Here is a 22111-nt window from a genome sequence, read left to right as displayed (position 1 = left end):
AACTGAGAGAACTGAGTGAACTGAGAGAGCACTGAGAAGGCACTGAGGGGCACTGAGAACTGAGAGGGCACTGAGGGGCACTGAGAGGGCACTGGGCGAGCGCGGAGAGAGAACTGAGAGCACAGAGAGTGCACTGAGGAGCACAGTGAGAACGCCGAGACAGCATGGACAGCTCTGTGCAAACTCTCAGAGTACTGTGGTCAGGAGGTGGCCATTGGTCCTGGGAATTGTGCTCCGTGTGCTGAGCCTTGGGGCTGGGTTTGCCCCCCGCCCCTGGTACATCAGCCTGTTCTTCCTCAGGACCAAGGCTGTAGCTGTGTGAATCCCTCTTGGGAAGCCAGGCAGATGCCACAACCAGCTCTGGGAACTGAACTGTGACCCAGATCAGCCCTTGCCTCTGTGCGTGACACAGTCCCGAGCGGTCACAGGGAAGGAGACCCTTGGAAGGCAGTGGGTGACACACAGAAACAGGCACGCGCAGGAGAGAGCAGGAGGAGGCAGGCTGCGGCAGAGGCCGGCCAGGGGCCAGGGGCCAGGGGCCAGGGGCCAGGGGCCAGGGACCAGGGGCGGGTGGGTGTCTGGCCTCACAGCAGAACCTTTCTGGCATCCTCAGACTGTGGAGGAAGAGTGGAGCTCCTGAGAGAGCGCTCTGGTGAGAAGGCCTCCCAGGGCCTGAGGTTCAGCCTCCACACACAGCCACATGAAAGGAAAAGGCCCACAGCTACCATGGGAGAACAGGAAGCCACAGCCCAAAGAAAACACTGCTTTGTTTCACGCCATCAAACAACCCTGCAGTGCCGTCCAGGGAAGGCCAGCAACTCTCCAGGAACCAAGCAAACAGCTTCCACCTGGGCCCTACCCACTCCCACGCAGGGGAGTCGGTCCTGGTGAGGGTGATGTATTCTTCCCTCCAAAGGAGAACCTGAAATTCCCCATTAGAAGGTGGAGGATGGTTAGCAGAAGCACCACGGACTTCAGCGTAGTTACATTACGAGAGAGTGGGCTTGCTTCTCTGACTGCCGCGCTGCCGTGTGCACACAGCACCAACTCTACCCTGAGGGCCGTCGTTTTAACTTCATGCAAAGGCAGCTGCGTGATCTGTAAGGACAGGCCACCAGTGTGCCTCTTTACAATTAGCTTCTGTCCTGGCCCAGCAGGGCCAGGGTTGTCCTCGGCAACCCCTCTCAAGCCCCGGGTCCCGCCCGGCTTCCTGGGTCTTACTTGCTGCAGCTGCCAGGCCTGCTGTCCGAGGGCCCCACCACCGTGTCCATGAAGGTCGCCACGTTGGAGAACCCCGCCGGCAGCTCGTCCCACTCGTCAAACTTGATGCCGCTGCCCAGGGAGTAGGAGCCCTCGGCGCACTTGCTGCACACCTGGTTCCGCATCTCCAGGTACTCCCCGGAGGAGCAGGAGAAGGCTGCAAGGCAGAAGGCGCACGCCCATCAGGCACCAGCCAGGAGCAACGCCCGAGCCTCCCGCCACACGCTTACTCCTCAGTCGGGCCCCCACCTTTGCACTCAGCACCTCCTCGACCTCACCCCCTCCGGTCGTATCAAACACGCACATTACGCCCAAAACACCTCACCTTCCCTGTCTGTCATGGTCCTTCCCAAAATGCTGGCCCCTGGAGAGTCCTGCTCCTGACTCAGCAGGGGGCCTGCTCTGAGGGCCTCTCCCCAGCCACCCCACAGGCTGGCAGTGGTGCAACAGCACCCACATAGGGAATACTTAGCAGGGGGCCTGTCGCTTGCAGCTTTTAAAAAGTCATTGTTTGGGGATCCTGGTTGTACCTGCCAAAGCTAGACCAGAATAAGATGCTGATCGGGTACATGAGAGCTAAGCGTAAAGGCGGTGCAGGAGGGCAGTGCGACATGAGGTAAGTTACCCCCACTCTGAAGCTGGGAGCCCCTTCTCCCAGTGCTCACGGTGGCCGGCATCCCACAGCCTCATGCTGTGCAAGGCCAGCTTCTCTGCTCATTCCATGAGCTACAGACAGCACCACATGCCTTCTGGGCCTGGCAGGTTACTAAGTTTCCCAAGGGCATGGCCTGCTCAGGGTGGTACCGGTGACACCGCCCCAGACCAGGGCTTTCTAACCCTCTGCCTGGGGTAGAAAGAGAGCAGCGCAGAGCGAAGTGTCCTAGTTACCCAGTACAGAGAAACAACCCCCCAGCAGAGGAACACGGCAAGGCTCCGGAGTCTGTGGGCCCCTCTCAGCCTACACAGGCGATAGAAACGAGCTGATTCTGAGCAACTAGTTAAAGAATCAGCTAAACCCATACTCCTCCAGCGCCTTAGCCACTGAATTAACAGGAAAACTGAACAGTGCTGTACGACAACTTTTAATGTTCGAATCAACATCCTCAAACCAGCAAAACATCAGATGACAAGGGCCAGGCAAACCACTGTACAGGGGCTGTGAGGGCAAACCCTCAGGGAGGGGGCATGGAGAGGAGAAGTGGTCCTGGGCCAGGCCACGCCACTTCCTAATTCTGTAGCAATGAGTGAGTTCTTCGCCTCTGCAAGCCTTGCTTTCTGTCCCTAAAAAAGGAGATAATTCTCATGGCAGCTGTCTCATTGGGCTACACTGAGAAAATGTACCTGAAGTAGTTGCCACAGAGCTTAGCACCTAATAAATGCTCTCCATGTGCTTTTATTAGAACTACTTGGACAGCAACAAAGAAGTATAGTTATGGAGAGAATTTCTGTTGTTTCAGTGGCTTATGGGTCTTCCAGCAAACTCAGAATTAAACAGTATTTCTCTAATATGATCAGTAGTATCAGAAATTAAGGGTCAGCATTACATTAAATCAAGGATCAGCAAGCTACAGCCTGCAGGCCAAATATGGTGCTCAGCCTGCTTTTATAAATAAAGTTTTATTTAAACAGAGCTACAATCATCCTTTCTATATTGGCTCCTTTTATACCATAATAACAGAGTCGAGTTGATGCAAAAGAGAGGCCTGCCACAGAGCCGAGAATACTACCGTCTGATAAAATAAATTTGAAAGACAGTTTCATCTAGAGTTCAAAACCAAACTTTTCACTGAATTTATAATGAAGTCACCAAGAATATTTCATGTTGTTGTAAGGGCTATAACCACTAAAAAGAGACCTGTGGCTGTTCTCTTTAAACACACTGACCTTACTTCAGCGTGTCCACTACCCCGCCGAAACGACAAAGTACAGTACGACTACGGGACAGAAGGAAGCTGAGAGGAGGGTGACTGTGAACACCCTGAGTCTTTACGCCAGGAGGTGCTGCCCTTGGTACGCTGGGAACACAGGAAAGTACTGTTCGTGAGAGTTCAGCTGCCACAACACTGAAGTGCTGGACGCTCGGCCACTGCTCCAAGGGGGAGTTCAGGGTCCGGGACAAGACCTTCACGCAGCAATTGGCACCAACCCATCTGTGTGCCCCTCTGTGCCAGCCTCCCCCCCAGCTGGCAGCTGACTGACCAACCTGGTCAGGGGTGGCACCAAGCCCATGCCTACACACAGCCTCCAGGACACGCGCATATCCTCCAGAGGGCACACCCAGCCGGCCTGCACCGGGGTGTGAACACAGAACAGAACCGCCACATCAATAAATAACAAGGATGCTAAAAATACGGCGTCGAGTGGACCACAAGAGGATCATCTGTCTATAGCATGACAGGTGAAGATGCCGCTTAGCCACGTGAGGTAACAGGTGCAAGCTGCTACAGAGCCAGACGTGTAGCACACACCCGTAATCTCACTACTCGGGAGGCTGAGGCAGGAGGATAGCGAGTGTGAGGCCAGCCTGGGCTGCACAGCTAGATCCCTGTCTCCTGAGAAAATTTTAAAAGACAGCAGAGATGTAGCTCCTTGGGTTCAATCCCTAGGACCAAAAAAAAAGTGCTTTGGAAAGGAGTGCTGGTCCTCTACAGACAGAACACACCCTCAGGTTTCCAGAGTCCACCACGCTGCTTTCCACAGCACAGCACCAACTCCCACCCCAGCAATGGTGCCGAGGCCTCCCTGCTCCCACACGGCCCTGGTGCTTGCTACCCTTTATCTCTTGGGCCACCGCTGCTGACGGGTGAGGTGACTGATGAGCACTTGTGACCGGTGATGCTGGAGGTTCCCACATCACTTTTTGAGAAATGCTTCCTCAGCTCCTTTGCCAGGTGTGAAACCCTCTGCGTGTACAGCCCAGGAAGCCGCCCGGTCCCTCACGTATCCGGACGGGAGCCCCTGGCCAGCCGCGCACATGTTCCTCCCGTGCTGGGGTGCCCTCCGCTCTGCTGTCGCTGCCCTGTGCCGCCTCTCGGTGTGCCGGACTCCACGCGCACAGTCCCGGGGAGTCTCACTGCAGAAGGCGCTGCAGACCAAGGCCACGCAGCGTGCGCCACACTCCTCCAAGAGTGCTAGCTTCGGGTGTCACGCTTACCTTCGTCACCTACTTTGAAATGATTTGTAACGTGGTGAGAGACAGAGGCCCGACCTCATCCTGTGTGTGTGGACATCAGTTTTTCCAGCAGCCTTTATTGAAGAGACTGTTCTGTTCCAATTGCGTTTGGGCACCTTCATCAAGAATTAACTGCCAGCGAACAGAGGGGTTATTCCAACTGGCTTTTGGCATGTATGTTTAAGCAAGTTTCCCACTAAAACTGCAGAAGCCAGCCTAGGAACCCTTCCGCCTCTCGGCTAAGAGTCTGTTCCCAGGATGCGGCTGCCGCTCAGCAGCAGCTGCTCGCCTCGCACGCACAGGTCCCTGCGCTCCAGCCCCAGCACCAACACAGAACGGAACAGAGACTTGCTCACAGGCGGCTGGGAGCCCGCGGGTGAGGCAGGGTGACCCCGCCCCAGGGATGCTCTGCTCCGCCTGAGTCCTGGAGACTTCCTGGGCAGGACGCAGCATCTGCCACTGCCCCAGGGCCACGCCTGAGCCAGGAGAGCCTGGCAAGCTTTCTGGTCTGCAGGAAGCACTGCCCGAGGCCAGTGCTCCAAGGAGCGGACTTTGAGACACGCCGCTGCCCCCACCCACCCCCGCACCCTGCTTCTCTCTCCACAGCCCACGACGGACTGGACCCCGCAGTAGGAGCGCTGAAAAGAGCTATATCCCTGGCATAGATTTTTTAAAATCCCAGCAAACCAAACCACAATATTTTCATGAGAATCCCCCTCTTCTTTCACTTCCAAACTGCAATCACCGGCATCAAAAGCTGTTACTCAAACAACCACCATTTTACTCTGCTTATTCCTTTTGGGAGGGGCCCACAGTACTGTAATAGTCGTAGGACTTCACACTGAGCTGTACCCCCAGCCCGTTGTTGTTTTATATTTCTTCTCCAAGACAGTGTCTCTCCAAATTGCTATGGTGCCCAGGCTGGCACCTAACTTTTGATCCTCCTGCCTCAGCCTCCCAGAGTGCTGGGATTATAGGCCTGTCCTATCACACCCAGCTGCTTATCCCTTAAATTTAAAAAATCACTTCATTGAAGTGTGACTGTCATACAACAACCTGTATGTGTTTCATACACAATTTGATGAGTCTGGAGGGAGCACTTACCCCCACACCCAGCACCACAGTCCAAGCCAGAAACCCACCCGTCGCCTCCAAGTCTCTTCTCACCCTTTGTGCTTGTTCTCTGCCTGAAAGAGCGTTTAACATAAAATCTGCCTGTAGCAGAAGTTTAAGTACCACACAGTGTTGGTAACCTCGGGCGCTGTGCAGTAAGTGGAAATCCAGGACTTACTCCCTCTACATAACTGAAGCCCTGTAGGCTCTGACTACTCCTGCCGGCTCCCTGCCCAGCCTCTGGAAACTGCTTTCTGTGCTGCTTCTGGGTCTTGCTGTTCGGACTCACCCTAAGGCAGAATCGCACGGTGCCTGTCCTTCTGTCTGGCTGACTTACACCGCCCTCCAGCTTTGCTGCCCTTCGAAAGCGTGGACGCCGGACAGTGAAGGTGCGTGCTGGGTCTTTTCACCCACTCGACCCTCGATGGCCACACTGGGTGCTCCCACAGTCAGTGACTGCTAGTAACACGGCGGGAGCGTGGGAGGGCTCAAAATCCTGATGTCACTCCCTTCAGCCGCACCCAGTACTAGGATTTCTGGATTCTACGTTGGTTCTACTTTAAATGTTTTCTAAAGTGGCTGTACTGATCTACACTCCCACCAGAAACCTCCGGGGCTGCCTCCTCTCCATGTGCATGCCAAATTTGATAATTTGTCATCTTTTCCTTTGGGGGTGTCACAGCCATTCTAAGAGGTGTGAGGTACAGTCTCATTACAGCTGGGTATGAATTTCCCTGACGACTGGTCGTCTTGAGAACTCCTCACATATCTGATGTGGCCACCTGCATGTCTTCTTTAGAGAAACACACACAGTTTACTTAGGGTTTATTGTTGGGGATTTTTTCTAACGGCTTTTTTTTTTAAATTTTTTTCTTTTCAGGGCCTTTTCTTTGTTTTTGTTGGTGGGGAGCACTGGGGATTGAATGAACCCAGGGCCTTCACACTAAGCTGCCTCACCAACCCTTTTAAACTTTTTGAAGCAAGTCTTCACTAAGGTGCCCAGGCCAGGGCACAAACTTACGATCCTCCTGTCTCAGCCTCCCAGACTGCTGGGATTACAGGTGTGTGCCACAGAAAACCTGCCTCTGCCCACTTTTAACTGAGCTACTTGTCATTTTGCTATTGACTTGAGGGCTCCCGATATTTTTTTTTTTTTTTTAATTTTTTGACAGTGAGTCTCACTATGCAGTTCAGGCTGCCCTTGAGCTCACTATGCAGCTCAGGCTGGCCTTGAACTTGCAGAAACTCTGCTAAAGCCTCCTGAGTGCTGGGTCCCCATATACTGTGATGATTAACTTTTTATCAGATATACAGTTTGCAAATATTTTCTCCTGTTCCATAGTCTATCTTCTTATTCTGTTATTTTCTGGGCTATGCAGAAGCGATTTGGTCTGTTATGATCCTACTTGTCTATTTTATGTTTATTTTGTTGCCTGAGTGTGTGTAGTCAAAAGCAAACACCACTTCCCAGACCAATGTTGCCATTTTCCCTTATGCTCCTCAGTAGCTTTATAGTCCCAGGCGTCACATTCAAGCCTGTGATCCGCCTGAAGCTGCTGCTCAGGGTGAAAGGTAAGGATCGAGCTTCCGCCTTGACACGTGGACACCCCGTTGTCTCCGCAGCACGCTGAGGAGACGGCCCTCTCGGCACTGCCTGTCTCCTGCTCACTGCTGAAGCGTGGTCACTGTCTGTGGGTTTGTGTCTGGGCCCCAGTGTGCCCCAGAGCCCAGTGTGTCCAGGCTGACACCGCGCAGTCACAAAGAGCACAGCAACGCAACATGCTCGTGTATGATGCCCGCAGCTCTGTTCTATCAGAAAAATAAAACTTTCTCAGTGGAACGTCTTTACCTTTTTTGTATATAATAAACTATGAGATGATATGTAAATATCTAATTTCCCCAAGATTTTTTCCTGTCAAATAAAATCAGATTTCTGGCTAAAAACTTTCCTTCTAGTCATTTTAATGAATAATCTAGCCAACCATAAAGTCAAACACGTTTCTTTTAAAAGACTTAAGCCCTAACCTTCATTTTCTCCAGGGAAATGGCATGAAAGGTCGTTGCTCTGTTGTATGCTACAGACCCCGGGTTATCACCGCGGAGACACTGGCTTGGTTTCCGCGGCCAGCACCAGGGACTGTCCCTTCCAGCCCCGTGGGGTCACAGGCGCAGACACCACCTCTCCCACGAGCTTACCCTCCACAGCTGTGGAAAGGCAGGACTGCACTGGAGGCGACCTGGTATATTTGTCCCAAAGGCCTGAGTGGCGCTGCACGGCCAGGGCGAAGCAAGTGGAGCTTCTGGTCACTTTCCCTTGCCATCACCATGCCTCTTCAGTGGCCAGCAATGCTCTCACGCAGGGTCCCCCTGCTCCTCCTGCAGCACACTGGTGCCTCAGGGACGCTGTCCTCATGGGCCTGCTGGTCACTGCCCACCCGGGGGACAGCAGGCATGTGCTGCCGAGGCAGAGACTCACCCTGGTCACCACTGTGCACCTGGACTGTCACGAGGCAGTCGAGGAGCACAGCCATGGTCAGAGGAGCCATCTGTGGGGCAGCATTAGAAAGGTCCCAGAAACCAGTCAGGACCTTCCTGGGGAAATCTTGCTTGAACTCCAACAGCAATGACCATGAGGCCTTGCCAACCTCACTGTGGAATTTGCAATAAGCACCCCCCCACTTGCCTTAACCTGCTTATAGGCATGCAAGCCACCCATATGCCACGTGTGATTTCAGCAGGATCCAGTTACCATCTTTTGTGTAACGTCTCACTGGAAGGCCACACAGAGCATGAACCGTCGACTGCGCCTGGTTCTCCAAAAACCACGGAGCCAAGTGCAGCGGGCACCTCTTCCAGTGAGCTCCCACAGTCTGTCCCATGCCACAGGGTGACGCGTGTGGCCGCAGAGGCAGGGCAGCATCACTGTCTGGCATCTGACTGGTGCTGCAGAACCTCGCAGTGGCCTCATTCAGCGCATCTCCCGCCTTCACCTACTGATTTCCGGTTTCGCCTTGCTGTACTACAGCCAGAAAAGATACTTGGGAGGAGCCCCATTTGTCAGGACTTGCTCTGTGACTTGACGTGTGATTGATCCATCCTGTGGAAGAGCGTGTGTCTTTTGCTGCTGGTGGAAGGTTCTGTGTTAGGTCCCTTTGCTCTTAAGGCTATTCAGATCTGTTGTTTATGGATTTTTCTACCTGCATGATCTGTCCACTCCACCTTCTTTCAGATTTGTCAATGTTTGCTATATATATTTACATGCCTGAACATTGGGTATATTTATAATTGTCCTATCTTCCTGTTGAATTGACCCTTTTATCATTCTATAATGACCTTCTTTGTCTCTCATAACAATTTTGGACTTAAAGTCTATTCTTTTCTAATTTAACTGCTTATTTTCTTATTTCAGAGACCTTTCTAATGCTGTCCCCACAGATGGCTCCTCCTGCCCATTAAATATGGATTATAATAATAGATTTAAGAAAAAGAATCTGTACCCAGATTTTAAAAACTAACTTGAATGTAGCACTTATTTACCTGAGAAAATGGAATATTAAAAGTATACAACTAAAGATTAAAATTCAAGCATATGCATGCATATGCATGCATAGCACTGTAAGTCCTGTGTCATTAAAACCACATTAATTCACTAGACCTTACATAAGAACTAAAAAAGTAAATTATATGCGCATTATCCATATATACATCTACATGTATCTATGTTTATATGTGCATTTGCATATGTATCTATTACATCATACGTATTATTGATTTACATACTGACTTTCTAGATCATTAGACAAAGTGCCCAAGACAATATCTGATTTGATGCTTACACACTAAACACTACTATGTCTTAAATGATCACCCTCAGTTAGATGATAGGTTATTTGAAGCCATTAACTCAGGAATACTTGAAAGAGCAAACAATAAAGCATCTACCTTCCCCAAATAAAGGATCCAAATAAATGAGAAAGAGAAAATAGGGACCATCGCCTGGAGACCACTCCAAGAGGATCACTATTTCTGAGGACAGAAGAGCATCAAAGAAAGCCCAGGAACAAGGAGAGATTTAGGAACCCCTGTGCTTCCAGGATAGAGCAGGAAGTGACCCAGCAGTGGCGAAGTGAGGTGAGACCAGGGCTCTACGCCCTCATTCTGAAGTGACTATGCTACCTGAAGAACCCTGGGTGGAGGAGAAGCCCACAGGTGGCCCATGCTTGACACCAGGAGCTGGTAGAAGGAGAGATGTGAGGCTGCCCCAGCGGCCTGCCTGGAGCAGCCCTGAGGGAGACTGAGGGGCTCTCCATGGAAGGGGCAAGGGACATGGGGGTCGTGTCAGCCAGCCAGCGGCCTCGGCCACGCTTCCCCGAGCCCTGTCCACTTAGGCAAACACGCACCGCAGGGTGCCAGCACCACAGAACTGGTCTCACCGATCTCGCTCCGAGAAACCTGCAGCTAGATTTTATAGAGTATCTTTTAAAATTTATACAGGTTAGCCATCAATTTTCTCAAAAAATATACAACTGCTACATAAACAATCCTATAATCCCTTAGGAAAGGCCTCCTCTACTGCCTCCCTTTCTTCCAATTTCATGTTAAAGAATCCACACAATTTTAGCAAAGGCCAGATTCAGGGTCTGACTCTCTTTGGAGTGATGAGGACCTGGGGAAATGCCCTCCACAGTGAGGGCCCTAAATATTCCTCCCTCTCTCAAAGCTGCCAGGATCCACCACAGGGCTCTGTGCCCCTTGGGGACCTAGAGACCCCGACCACATCTGCAGGTGGCAGGTGAGCTCAGGTCAGGGACAGGCTCTGGGGACATGCCTGTCTAAACCAAGATCGACCACAAGGAGGCTGTGACCCAAGGCCAGTACCTTCACCCCTGAAGTCTGAGTTTTCTCATCACTAAAAAGAAACACTGGCTAGGAATATAGTTTAGTGGCATAAGCACCTGCCTGGCAAGCGAAAGGTCATGAGCTCAATCCCTGGTACAAAACAAAAAAATAATAATAAAAGGAAACACTGTTCCAGGTGGAGCAGTGCCAACCTGAAAATACAAAATGCTCCAAAATATGAAATTTTTTATGTCAATATGACACCCCAAGTGAAAAATTCCCCATGGTTTACTTCACGTACAACATTACTTAAAATACTATATAAAATTACCTTTGGGTTAGGTACATAAAGTATATATAAAACATAAATGAATTTTGGGTTTAAACTTGAGTCTCATCCCTGAGATATCTCATTACGCATATACAAACTGTCCAAAATCAGAAAAGATCCCAAACTGTCTGGTTCTAAATGTTTCACAGGAAGGGTGCCCACCCACCCTGTAGTAGCGCCCTGCGATAGCGACACCTATGCACAGACTCAGGATGGAGAGCTGGTAGCTGTAGTCAGCAGTAGGCAAATCCATGCCCTGAAGAGCACTCTTCATAACTCCGCTGCTATCTGGAGGCAAACATGAATGACAGGTGGTATGGCAGGCAGCGTTGTGGACATTATAATTTGAAACCTTCTAAATTAATTAGATCTGTAGCTTACCTGTGAGCTTTACAATGACTTGCCTTTGTCATAACACAGGAAAAAGTCACATATCGAAGGCCAGACTAACAAGAACCACAGCAAATATATTATGCAGGAATATTTGGAAATCAGATTTCAGGCAAAATACAAAGATAGAAAATGTCCCAGCAACCACATATGTATTGTTATTTTAAAAATAAGTATCATTTTAATAGTAAGTAATAATTAAAAGTGGCTTGATTCTAGTCAGAGTGTCTAGGAAATATCTTGCTGGAAAGTCAAATTCAAAATGTCATCATGAAACATTTTAGTAAATAATGAGTAAAAAGGGCAGCTGGTAACATTCAGACAGAAATGATCCCTATTCAGTCATTAGTCCTGCAACAGACTTTCACACCCTTGGTCAACGCATTGCAGCCCTGTTCTACTGCCAAGTGTTTAAGGTCTGGCTCTAGAGGGAAGAAGTCCTCGTCTGTCAGCTGCCACTGTGGAAATCCTTCCCATGGCCCATTTCAACTAACAACAGCTCTCCACAGCCAGTGCTGGCCAGGGCCACCACGCCTCCCAGGTGTGAAGTTAGTATGCGTGATGGCTCAGATCTGCAGCCAGAATCACAGGGAACAGAGACTGAGACGGAGATCATCACAGCAACGGGCCAGCAGAGCTACCCAGTGAGACCTTGCTTCAAACTCAGGATAGGTAAGTACCACACAGATTGGTGGGAGTTGACTGAAGGAAACGTACAAAGCCGATGGCACAGATATCACTCAGGCTGTTTTGCCCTTTTCACTGCCACCCTCTGAGAACTGATCTTTCCTGTGCATGGTGGCAGCCCATGCCCAGCCCTGGAGTCACCTCCTTCCAGTAGCCACGCTGTCTCTGGAGACACATGTGGATGTCCTCAGGCTGCAGGGCTCTCAGGTTCTCTCTGTATCTGTTCAACTTTATCCACCAAGGAATAATGGTGCTCTCCCCTAATCTTCCTCATAAAACTTCTGCCATCTCCCTTTTATCTGCAAGCCCTAACCGACGCTGCCTCTCAGGCTAAATGAGGAGTTAGTTATCCATTTAACAATTTGTTCACATGCTTTTTCATTTGGAATCAGAAGAACTAAGGTTTTAGGAATATCATTTGGAAGACTGCAGGAAAATCAAAACAAACTCTGTCACTCCTAGGTCTGAAGTGCAGGCCACCTCTACATTATTTCATAGCAGACTCCCCTGACTCACCAAAGCAAAGAGTGCTCTAAAAGGTAGAGCTTATAAATGAAAATCAACTTCACTACCTATTTCTCCATTCATTCAGAATGCTGCACTTTGAAGCTCCTTAACTGCCACAAGATAAGTTGTTGGATGTGATATTCAGCAACTGTACAAATGAACACTCTGCAGGTTTCACTTTTTAAACATTACTTCAAGGTATTTCTATAATTAAAAAATAAAAAGAAAGAAACCCACTATGAGATGAGCATCACGGGTAGCTGGTGGCAAAGGCAGCAAAGCAATGAGCACGTACTTGGTACCACTGCACAGCACACTGCAAAGTTAAGACATCAAACTCGAGCAGTGCTCGTTTCACACAATTAATAGAAGTTTTAATTTAAAAGAAGCCATTGAAGAGAAATTTCTCCACTCTGCCCTCTATCATTTCAAACACAAGAAAAAACAGATTTTTTTAACACCATCCTTGTATTATTGCCCAGACTTCAGACACAGGGACGCGAGGTACTGAGGAAGCGGCATGGAATCATCAATAGACATGCTCACTCTTGCAGGATTCTCCTGTTCACAGGGCTATTACAAGAGCATTATAGTGTAATCGGGAAACGGGTGGTCAGAAAGTGGAGACGTACTGCACTCCTTTCCTCTCACGGGGTCAGGCAGGCCGGAGCAGTCCACGGCAGAGTTGGGGATGGCAACCCTCCACCTGGAGCCGCTGCTGTCGCACTCCGTGTACTCAAAGTGGTAATCTTTCTGCAAACAACCACAGAAACAAGTTCTGTTAGAGTCGGTTCCATGGCACAACCCTGTGGTCCCCGTCCCTCCCCAGGCCTGCAGCCTGGTCCCTGTGACCCTCACCCCAGTCCCACCCGACCTGCCCAGCAGTCACTGATCAAAACTGCACCAGGCCAGGCACAAAGGATACACCAAGGACTTGAGAGGAAAGAATGGCCAAAGCTCTCAGGCTGCGAGCATTGCGCCTCAGTGCCACCTGCCCACAGGGGCCACAGCACCCCTCCCTGTCTGTCGTAGGTTTCAAAAGCTCTAAGTAATTGACAGAGTTGAAGAAAGAGCAAAATAACACTAGGAAACTGACTGCTGTCACTACCCCTCGTGTCTCAAAGATGAGAACCATTTCCACCGACCTAATTCTCACTATTTAAAACGCAACAGAAGGTGTGATGACTAATTATTCAACTACTAAAGAGGAAAAGGGTTTAAAGCAGCTCTCCCAGAGTCAATTCACACCCACCACAGCTGTCTGCCATCGGTCACAGGTGATTAAAACAGCCCACTTATTACAACTGCCAAATTAAGATTAGTCTACTAATCTCTGGCCTTTGGGCTGTGAAGTTCTCACAGTCACCTCCTCCGGTCACAATACATTACATCTGAGCAATAATGAACTGAGAGGAACCAAGGCAAAATGTTGTAGAGCATTTCAAAAATGAGGGAAATTCCATGTCTACCCAAAGCTACTTTCAGCTCTACCACCCACTTACTTCATCCAACGCCCCGTATGTTGTAGTCTGATTTGCCCACGTGGTTCGGCCTCCCTCACCGTGCTCACGGCACCTGACAGCAGAGGCATCAAGTGTACTAGCACGGGAAATTTGGCACCGAAAGGCCACTACTCTGGCCCTTTTCCTGCAGCACACTCTTCTAACAACAAATCTAACATCGTTTTCAATCTGCTTAAACTGAGTTTCCCAAATCATCAGCCTGAGGTTGCTTTCTGTGTAACGGTTCTTCCCTTTATCTCTCTTTCTCCTCATTTTTACTACAAGCAGTAAGCAGAAATTAGGCCACACCTTCAACAGTTTGTTAGAAAAGCACCTCAGCTTAATACCTAAGTTCACCACCGGTCAGTTCTGCCTTCCACACTAACACACTACACAGTTCTGCTAAGCTTCCTGCCACTGTGGAACAAGGGTCGCCTTTCTCCAATTTCCAACGCAGAGTCCCTCATGTCCTGCTGAGCCCTCACTAATGCAAAACCAGTAGCTATCCAGGAAATAATAATCAGCTGTATTTCAAAAGAGGAAATGCATTTTCACTTCTGTGCACAAGAAATGTTCGTATTATTATCAGTTATCTACAACTCACAGTGTTGTAAAATTGTGCAGAGAAAAAGAAAGGTACAGGCCTCCACAGAAACTGATTGCCCCAAAGGTGCACTAAATAGAACACCCAGTAACCTTTTCTGCCTATTTCAATGTGTTTCACCACTCTGCCCAACAAGGGGAAAATACCTGACAATTATTCCTACTCTCCAGGGTTCTCAAAGCTGATCACCAAACACACTGACATGAGTCCGAGTGTACTGCACATCAGAGCATCAGCTCACAAGCCCAGCTCTTCAAGTTACAAACTGGAAGAAGTACATGGGTTCCCTCCAACTCAAGGGATGGACATTAGTTGTGGTGAATAAGGCAGTGTCAACTGTACCGACTTTGGGATCCACCAAGGGGGTGGGTGGAGCACATGTCTGGATGTGTTGTGGAGTCACGACTGTGACCCTGGGATCCATATCTGGTCCCTCACCTTTTCTTTCTGGAACTGCACCCTCACTCTGCTTCCTGGCCACCATGAACTAAGCACCTTTGCTCTACCATGTCCTCTCACTATGTTTATGCCTTAAAGCAGCGGACCATGGACTGAACCCACTGGAGACTGCTAGCCAAAACTCTCCTCCTTTAAGTAGTAAGTGCTGGGTATTATGTCTAAGGAAGGGTAAAGTTCACTAATACAGAAAATTGGTATCCTCATTGGGGTCACTGTATCTGACCATGCAATTTAAAATCTTTGGAAATGGTTTACAGTCTTAGTGTGGCAAGGTTTAAAGACACAAGCTAGAGAACCCTAGAATAGTATAACAGAGGCTATTAGGTGGTTTTAGTTGGAATTTAGCAGGCCAGAATATTGATAGTAATGCAGGTAACAAAGGCCAGGTTGAGATGGTTTCAACTGTAAAAAGAAGGATTCCACTGGCAGCTGGACTCCAGAACACATGTGACACTATGGGGAAAAAAAAGTCTACAGGCATTCCCCATATCTTGACATTTGCAGGAAGATTGAGATTAAGGACAATGGACTAATTAATCAGCTGGAGGAAGTTTCAAGACAGACCCACATTTAGGCTGTGGCATGGGTACTGCTGGCTGCTTTTAGCCAGATTTAGAGTGAGAATCGTAAAAACAGCGCAGAAAAGTGTGGAAAAAACTTAAATTTGGCTCAGAAAGAACCATATATAAAGTTGTAGCCAAAGGAGTTGTGCCTGCTGAAGATATTTTTCCATTAAAAAGAAATAATTACTTTGTACATGGATAAGAAGACATTTTGGGGCAGCTTTGGACTCAGCAAGACTCCACCTATTGTAGGCTCAAGGGTGGAAAAGTGTAAACCTTTCATTTGAGAAGACGGTCCCTGGGCCTTGTCCCCTACACAGTAAGGGCCTCATCAGGAACTGGTTTCCCAGGACTCACCTCTCTGGGCTGAGCACTCAGAGGCTGCTGTACCCACGGCCCAAGAGTCCTGGCTACTGCTCCCCAACAGCAGCCCTTTACATCACCCACACCATGCTGGTCTCACTGGCATACAGAATGTTTGAGTGACAAGTTGTATGTATGCGATGATTAAGGGAAATATCAAATCAATCGGCCTTGGGATCCACCCAAGAGATTAGCAGCATACATTCCCAGGTTTGTGGGACAGGTCATGAGGGCATGGCCTTGGGGTCTGTCCTGGTTCCTGATTCCTTTCTCTCTGGTGCTACTACTCTGCTCTGCTTCCTGGCTACTATGAACTATATAGCTTCATCCTACCATACCCTTCTGCCATGCTTTTCCTGCCTTGGAGCCGCTGGCCAGGTACTGTACTAATTCTCTGAAATCATGAGCTAAATTAAACCTTTTCTCTGTTAAGTGGTAGGTGTTAGGTATTGTGTGCCAAAAACAAAAAAGTTAAAGATGGTTGCAAATCACAATCCTGGAGCATGGAGACAGTGTCCCAAATAAGGAAACAATACCACTCCCTGTCAATCTTATACTGTAAACATGTGGGAACCAGGACACAACTCAAAAGGAAATAGAGCATGGAATTACTCCAGATCACAAACACTTACAGGAAAAATATCTTTCCGCAGAAACCATGGCATTCCACACACATGAACTTACACTCAACATACATTCACAAATCAAGGTACAAGCACAGCCTCTCAGCTTATATCTGAAGGACAATATGTCAGCATTCACCCAAATAAATATTGGATGCCTATAGCACCCCCAGAACATCAAAGTCACCTAAAGAGTCCCATGGTTCTCACTGTAAATCTTGGCATATCATTTCCTAGATCTAACAACAATATTTCTAGTTTGTACATATGCTAGACAATGTTTCAAATATTCACATATTGGCAATATACATATATATTTCTTTTATGTACACATTGTGTAAAATTTCTGTTACTGTAATGAAATATGTGGTATAATTAACTTATAAAGAGACAGGTTAATTTGGGCTCTCACTTCTGAAATTCCACTCCAGTCACAATGGTGGGACTTCCTGGTAAGCAGAGCTGCTAGCTCATTAGCCGGGAAGCAAAAGAGAAAAAGGAAAGGGCCAGGGACCACTATTTCCTTCTGGGGCACAGCTCCAAGGAAGGAGGACCTAAGGCCTCCCCCTGACCTAATTTCTAAAGGGCCCCCAGCTTCCAACAAGGTCACTCTGAAAACCATGCTGGTAAGGGCCTCTGAGGCATGTTAAAGATCCAAACTCTACCAGACATTAACATGTGCGACCTTAGCTATAATGATTTACATGTATATCAATGTCCCTTTATATAGTAATTTAGATTCTTCCTTGTTACCTGGAAATTATTAAGTACTGTGGCCTAAAGGCTATGGAGGACATTTAAAATAATGTGCAGTCCCTATACACAATAAGCTTTGATCTTGTTCAACTAGACCAGATATACATATAAACACACATATGACATAATTTTTTTTAAGAAAGCATAAAGATGGTCTCCAAAATGGAACAGCACTACCACAAGTCATCATAGAAGCAAAAACTCTATTGGGTCAAAATTACCAGCATGAATCCCTTAATTCTCCCATAAGGTAAAACGTTCCCCAATATTCAATAAACTTGGTACAGCCAATTTTTCCTTAGGCACTCTATTAAACACCTATGTCTTAGCACTTAAAAGATTCACATTTTAGGAACCAACTTTTCTAGCATAATAAGGTTCTTTAAACATTTAAAACCACCTCTGGCAGCATATGTGTGGCTGAGTATGCAGAATGTGACTCCACGCATTATGATTTCAGAGTCAGGAAAAAATCTGTATGGGCTGGGAGAAGCTGGAAAGGCAATGGGGAGAACCCTGAAAGTCAGGTGAGGTTTGGAACGACTCTACTGCTTCCAGTCCCTTCATAAAGAGCCAGTTTGGAAGGGTGTCAGATCAAGCCTGAGGATGACATGCACAAAGTCATGCAGTGAAATCTGTCAGCCTATAGATGGATAAATAGCAAGTAAGTGGCACAAGTGAATGAACAAAGTTCCTTGATCTTCTGTATGGTGTGATTTGCTCATATCAGTGAGCCACCAATGAGAAAAATCAATGCTGAGGCTCCCGGTATGTCCTCAGCCAGCAATTAAAAGCTGACCATTGTGGATCACAAAGATACAGCAGAGGACCACACATTCTCCTGCACAATTAAAAAGGGGGGAAACAGACAGCCTCTGCCTTCCAAGGAGACAAGATGCTGATAACCAGAAGAACACAAAAGAACAGACAAAAAGAAGCAAACATAATTCATTTTCTTCACATGACGCTCTTTCTCTTTGAATTTTTTATGCAAAATGTGGAGAAGAGCATAACCTTGCATTTGATGACACTGCAGCTCCTCTGGGGAGGAGGTGCCAAATGCAGTGCGAAGCCCTTGGCACCCTGACTCAAGAGTGTAAAACAACAAGAAAAAGGGAAGCACATGAGACTAGTACTGCCACAAGTATTTCAACTCCAGCTCTGAGGAGAGGTACAGCTCTTCCTGTACTCTACAGGAAGGCCAAAGTCTCGAGAACGCTTAATACACACACAACCTATAGTAGCTCCCCTAGCCTGCATTATCAAGTACATGAGCTTTATAAAACTGTGCAGCAATATTTATATTTGGATTTTTCTTTTATAAAAGGAACATAATGGTACCATGGAAACCTACTGCTAAGTAAAGTAATATACACCTGATCTATTTATGAAACATCTTTTTCTCTTCACTTGTGGACATAGTACTATTTTTAAAATGATTTCTTAAAAGCTCATATTTTACCTGACCTCATTGTCTATCTCTGTTCATGGCTTGTGGTCTGCAAGCTGATTTTATCAACTTGATTAACCTGGAAGCCACCTAGAGGATTAACAAAGTACAATGCTAGGTGTGTCTAGATGGGTCACACAATCATAATCTAAGTACTATGTCTCATCCCTCACCCCTCCTCTCTGGCACTGTTCCCCTGTTCTGCTTCCCAGCCCCCATGAATTCAGCATCTTTGCTTTCCCATGCCCTTCTGCCATGATATTCCTGCCTTGGAGCCAGCTGACCATGTACTTAATCCCCAAAACCATGAGCCAAATTAAACCTTTCTTCATTCAAGTTACAGGTGTTGGATACTTTGTCAGAGATAGGAAAGCTAATATAGAAAACAGGTACCAGAGGAGTGGGGTCGTTGCTATAATTGTACCTCACCATGTGGTCTAGAAGCCTTTGGAACTGGCTTGTCAAAGGAGTTTGGAAAAGTTTGAAGATGTCAGCTAGAAAACCTCAGAATGCTGTAAGAATGATTCTGGTTGGAGCTCAGAAGATGAGAATGCTAAGAGGAAAGTGAACAGTAAAGACAAGGCTTGAGAAGTTTCAGTTGAAAATGAAGAGACATTATTTCCAATTGAACTATAGGCATATATGTTACACTCTGGGAAAAAAAAAAAAAACTGCTTACATTGTGGCCATGTCCTGAGACTTTGCAGGAGACTACGATTAAGGATGACAGAGTTGATCTTATGGAAGAAATTTCAAGGCAGAACAATGTTCAGGCTGTGGCATGGGTACTGCTGGCTGATTTTAGCCAGATTTATAGTGAGAATTTGGGGAAAAATACAGCAAAAAAGTTTGAAACACTTAAATATTGAACCAGAAGGAACAGAAGAAACCATGTGTAAATTTGGGGCCAAAGGAGATGTGGTTGCTGAAGAGGTTTACACCATTAAAAAGGACATCACATACTTTGTATAGGACAGAAAGATGCCTTGAAGGCATTGAAAAAATCAGCAAGATTCCACCTATTGCAGAATCAAAAGTGCAAAAGTATAAATCTTTCACTTATGAAAAGCTTCTAGGCCTCTTGCTCAAGAAAGGCCACCTAGGGAATTCATTCCTTGGCATTCAATTTTGCTGCGTTCTTCAATTCCCAGTACCAAAAAAAAAAAAAAAAAAAAAATTTGCTGTGCTCAACTATTCAGAATCGCAGAAGCTGCTGCAGCCATGGTCCAAGGGGGCCCAGGTACTGCCTTTGCTACTAGAAAACCTCATATCATCCATGTGATGCTGGTTTTACTGGCATGTAGAATGCAAGAGTGGTATGGTCAAGAAGATTTCCACCCACGTGGCAAAGGAAGGCCTGGGAAGCCAGTCCAGGGTCCCCTGAGAGGGCAACGCATGAAGTTATGAGGGTGAAAAATTAAGCTGTTTCATTTTTGTAGTCTCTGCTCACACACTCACTGTTCCTGATAAAGAGAACCACATCTGTAATCATTACTGGCAGGGAAAGTTTCACAAGATGAATATCTAAAACAAGTCTACTCAGAAACAAACTCCAGCTCTCTTCAGTTTTCTCAAGAAAATTACAGCTACAGAATTTATAACACTAAGTTTGTAAAGGGTTAGGCAAGTTATGAAGCCAAATGTGCAGTGGACATCCAGGAAGTTGGAGATGCCAGGAACATGGAATGTCTATAACAGAAAGCTGCAGGCTGCAAACACAGCCAATATAAGAGAGGGGCTAGTACATGAGCAAGGCCACAGAGATGGGGTGACCAAGCTCTCAGGAACTCAAATGCCGTAAGTGTGTGCACCAGATGCCAGATATGCAGCTATAGGGCTTGATATGTTCCCTGCCAGCTTTCAGCCTTGTCTTGGTCAGATTATCTTCTATCCTATTCTTTTTGGAGTAAGAATGTTTACCCTGTGCTATTTTACATTAGGATTAGTATCTTGGCTTTGTTTTTGTTTTTACTTAGTACTGGGAATCGAACTCAGGACCTTGCACTTGCCAGGCAGGCACTTATGCCACTCAGCCATATCTCTGGCCCAGTAGTTTGTTTTTGTTTGTTTGTTTGTTTGTTTGTCAGAGGCTCACAGCTCACACTTTGCTTTGACTTGCACTTTTAAAATATTCTGGGACTACTGAGACTCTGAGGAAGGGAAATGATTAACTGGTTCTTTTGCTTATTTGGAGAGTAACTACAGTTTAAGGACATGTTTGAGTGTCAGGCTGATAAGCGGTAGGATGTGGTAGATATTGAATTAACCTGATTATCTCTGGAGTCACCAAGGGAATTAGCAAAGCACACTGCTGGGTGTGCCTGGATGGGTCACGGAGGCTGCCCCTGGGGACCTCTACCCCTTCCTCTCTGGCACTGTTCCTTACTTCCTCGCCACCGTCAACTCAGCAACTTTGCCCCTCCACCATGATGTTTCAGCCTTGGAGCTGGTGCACCATGGACTGAACCCCCTGAAACTGCAAATTAAATTAAACCTCTCTTCCTTCAAACTGGGTGTCAGGCACTGCGTCCTGCCAATGGTAAACTGACAAATAGTGCTCAATTCATTCTTAATTCAATGTATAATTATTGAGCGTTTCCCATGTGCTACTGTGTAGATGCTGGGGTACAGCTAGAAACAAAATATTCAAGTTTCTGTTTTGTGGCTCTTATATGTCAGTGTGAATGAAAGCACATGCACTTTCTAAAATTGACTCAAATTAGACAATTTTCCTTCTGTGGCCTCTATCCCAGTTTGTAAAGGGTTAGGCAATGAACTGGGAACAGGCGGAGATCCCAGGCTCTCCACAGTACTAAATTTAAGAGAGTGCAGACCTCCATGTGTAAGCAACAGGTTGTCTCACTAATGTAAGAACCTGAAAGAGTGAACAAAAATTTGGAGGTATGACAGACGTTGTGAAACGCAAGGAAAATGCTCAAAAGTAAAGAGCAACTGGGGTGAGGGAAAAAAGAAAAGAAGGAGAAATTATGTATGTATGTATATACAGGATAGCTAATATGGTTGTAGTACTGACTTCTATCACTTTACTGAAATGAACAGTTAATGATTACTTATTTGATCAGTCTTGCATATCTGTTTTCCTGAGAAAGCACTTTGACAATATCAATATGTAATACAACAACCATTGTTAATTTCCTACCACTTTGTCTGTAACTCTGTATTGAGTGTATCGTTCTTATGCTATTTGTAAATGGATGTCTGTTTGTTAATATGCTTTCCTTCTTTTATTTTTAAAATAAATTTTTAAAGAAAAAAAAATTTAAGAGGGTGAGTGACTCAGCTAACTCTGCTCCTCAGCCTCCTCTTAATGTTTGAAAAATCAAGCTATGTTTCATTTTTATAGTCTCTGCTCACATACTCATTGTTCTTGATAAAAAGAATCACATCTGTAATCATGTACTGGCAGGGAAATTTTCACAAGATGAATATCTAAAACAAGTCTACTCAGAAACAAACTCCAGGTCTCTTCAG

At 46.9% G+C, this 22111-nt stretch overlaps 1 protein-coding gene across 1 annotated transcript in view; it reads right to left on the bottom strand.

The window, feature by feature from the left end:
* Positions 1 to 1221: 1221 nt before the first annotated feature.
* The window catches only part of LOC102017730 (UPF0577 protein KIAA1324-like homolog), a gene marked incomplete at both ends in the record, with an annotated part of 67641 nt that continues 46751 nt past the window's right edge, over positions 1222 to 22111 (bottom strand). The window contains 2 exon segments of the mRNA XM_013510156.1: positions 1222 to 1417; positions 12932 to 13052. Coding sequence (XP_013365610.1) covers positions 1222 to 1417; positions 12932 to 13052 — 317 coding nt within the window.

The sequence above is a fragment of the Chinchilla lanigera genome, unplaced genomic scaffold (genome assembly GCF_000276665.1).
Source record: "Chinchilla lanigera isolate Chin_1 unplaced genomic scaffold, ChiLan1.0 scaffold00220, whole genome shotgun sequence".
Taxonomy (NCBI): domain Eukaryota; kingdom Metazoa; phylum Chordata; class Mammalia; order Rodentia; family Chinchillidae; genus Chinchilla; species Chinchilla lanigera.
The sequence above is the reverse complement of the archived record's forward strand: the minus strand, read 5'-3'. Positions and strand labels throughout refer to the sequence as shown.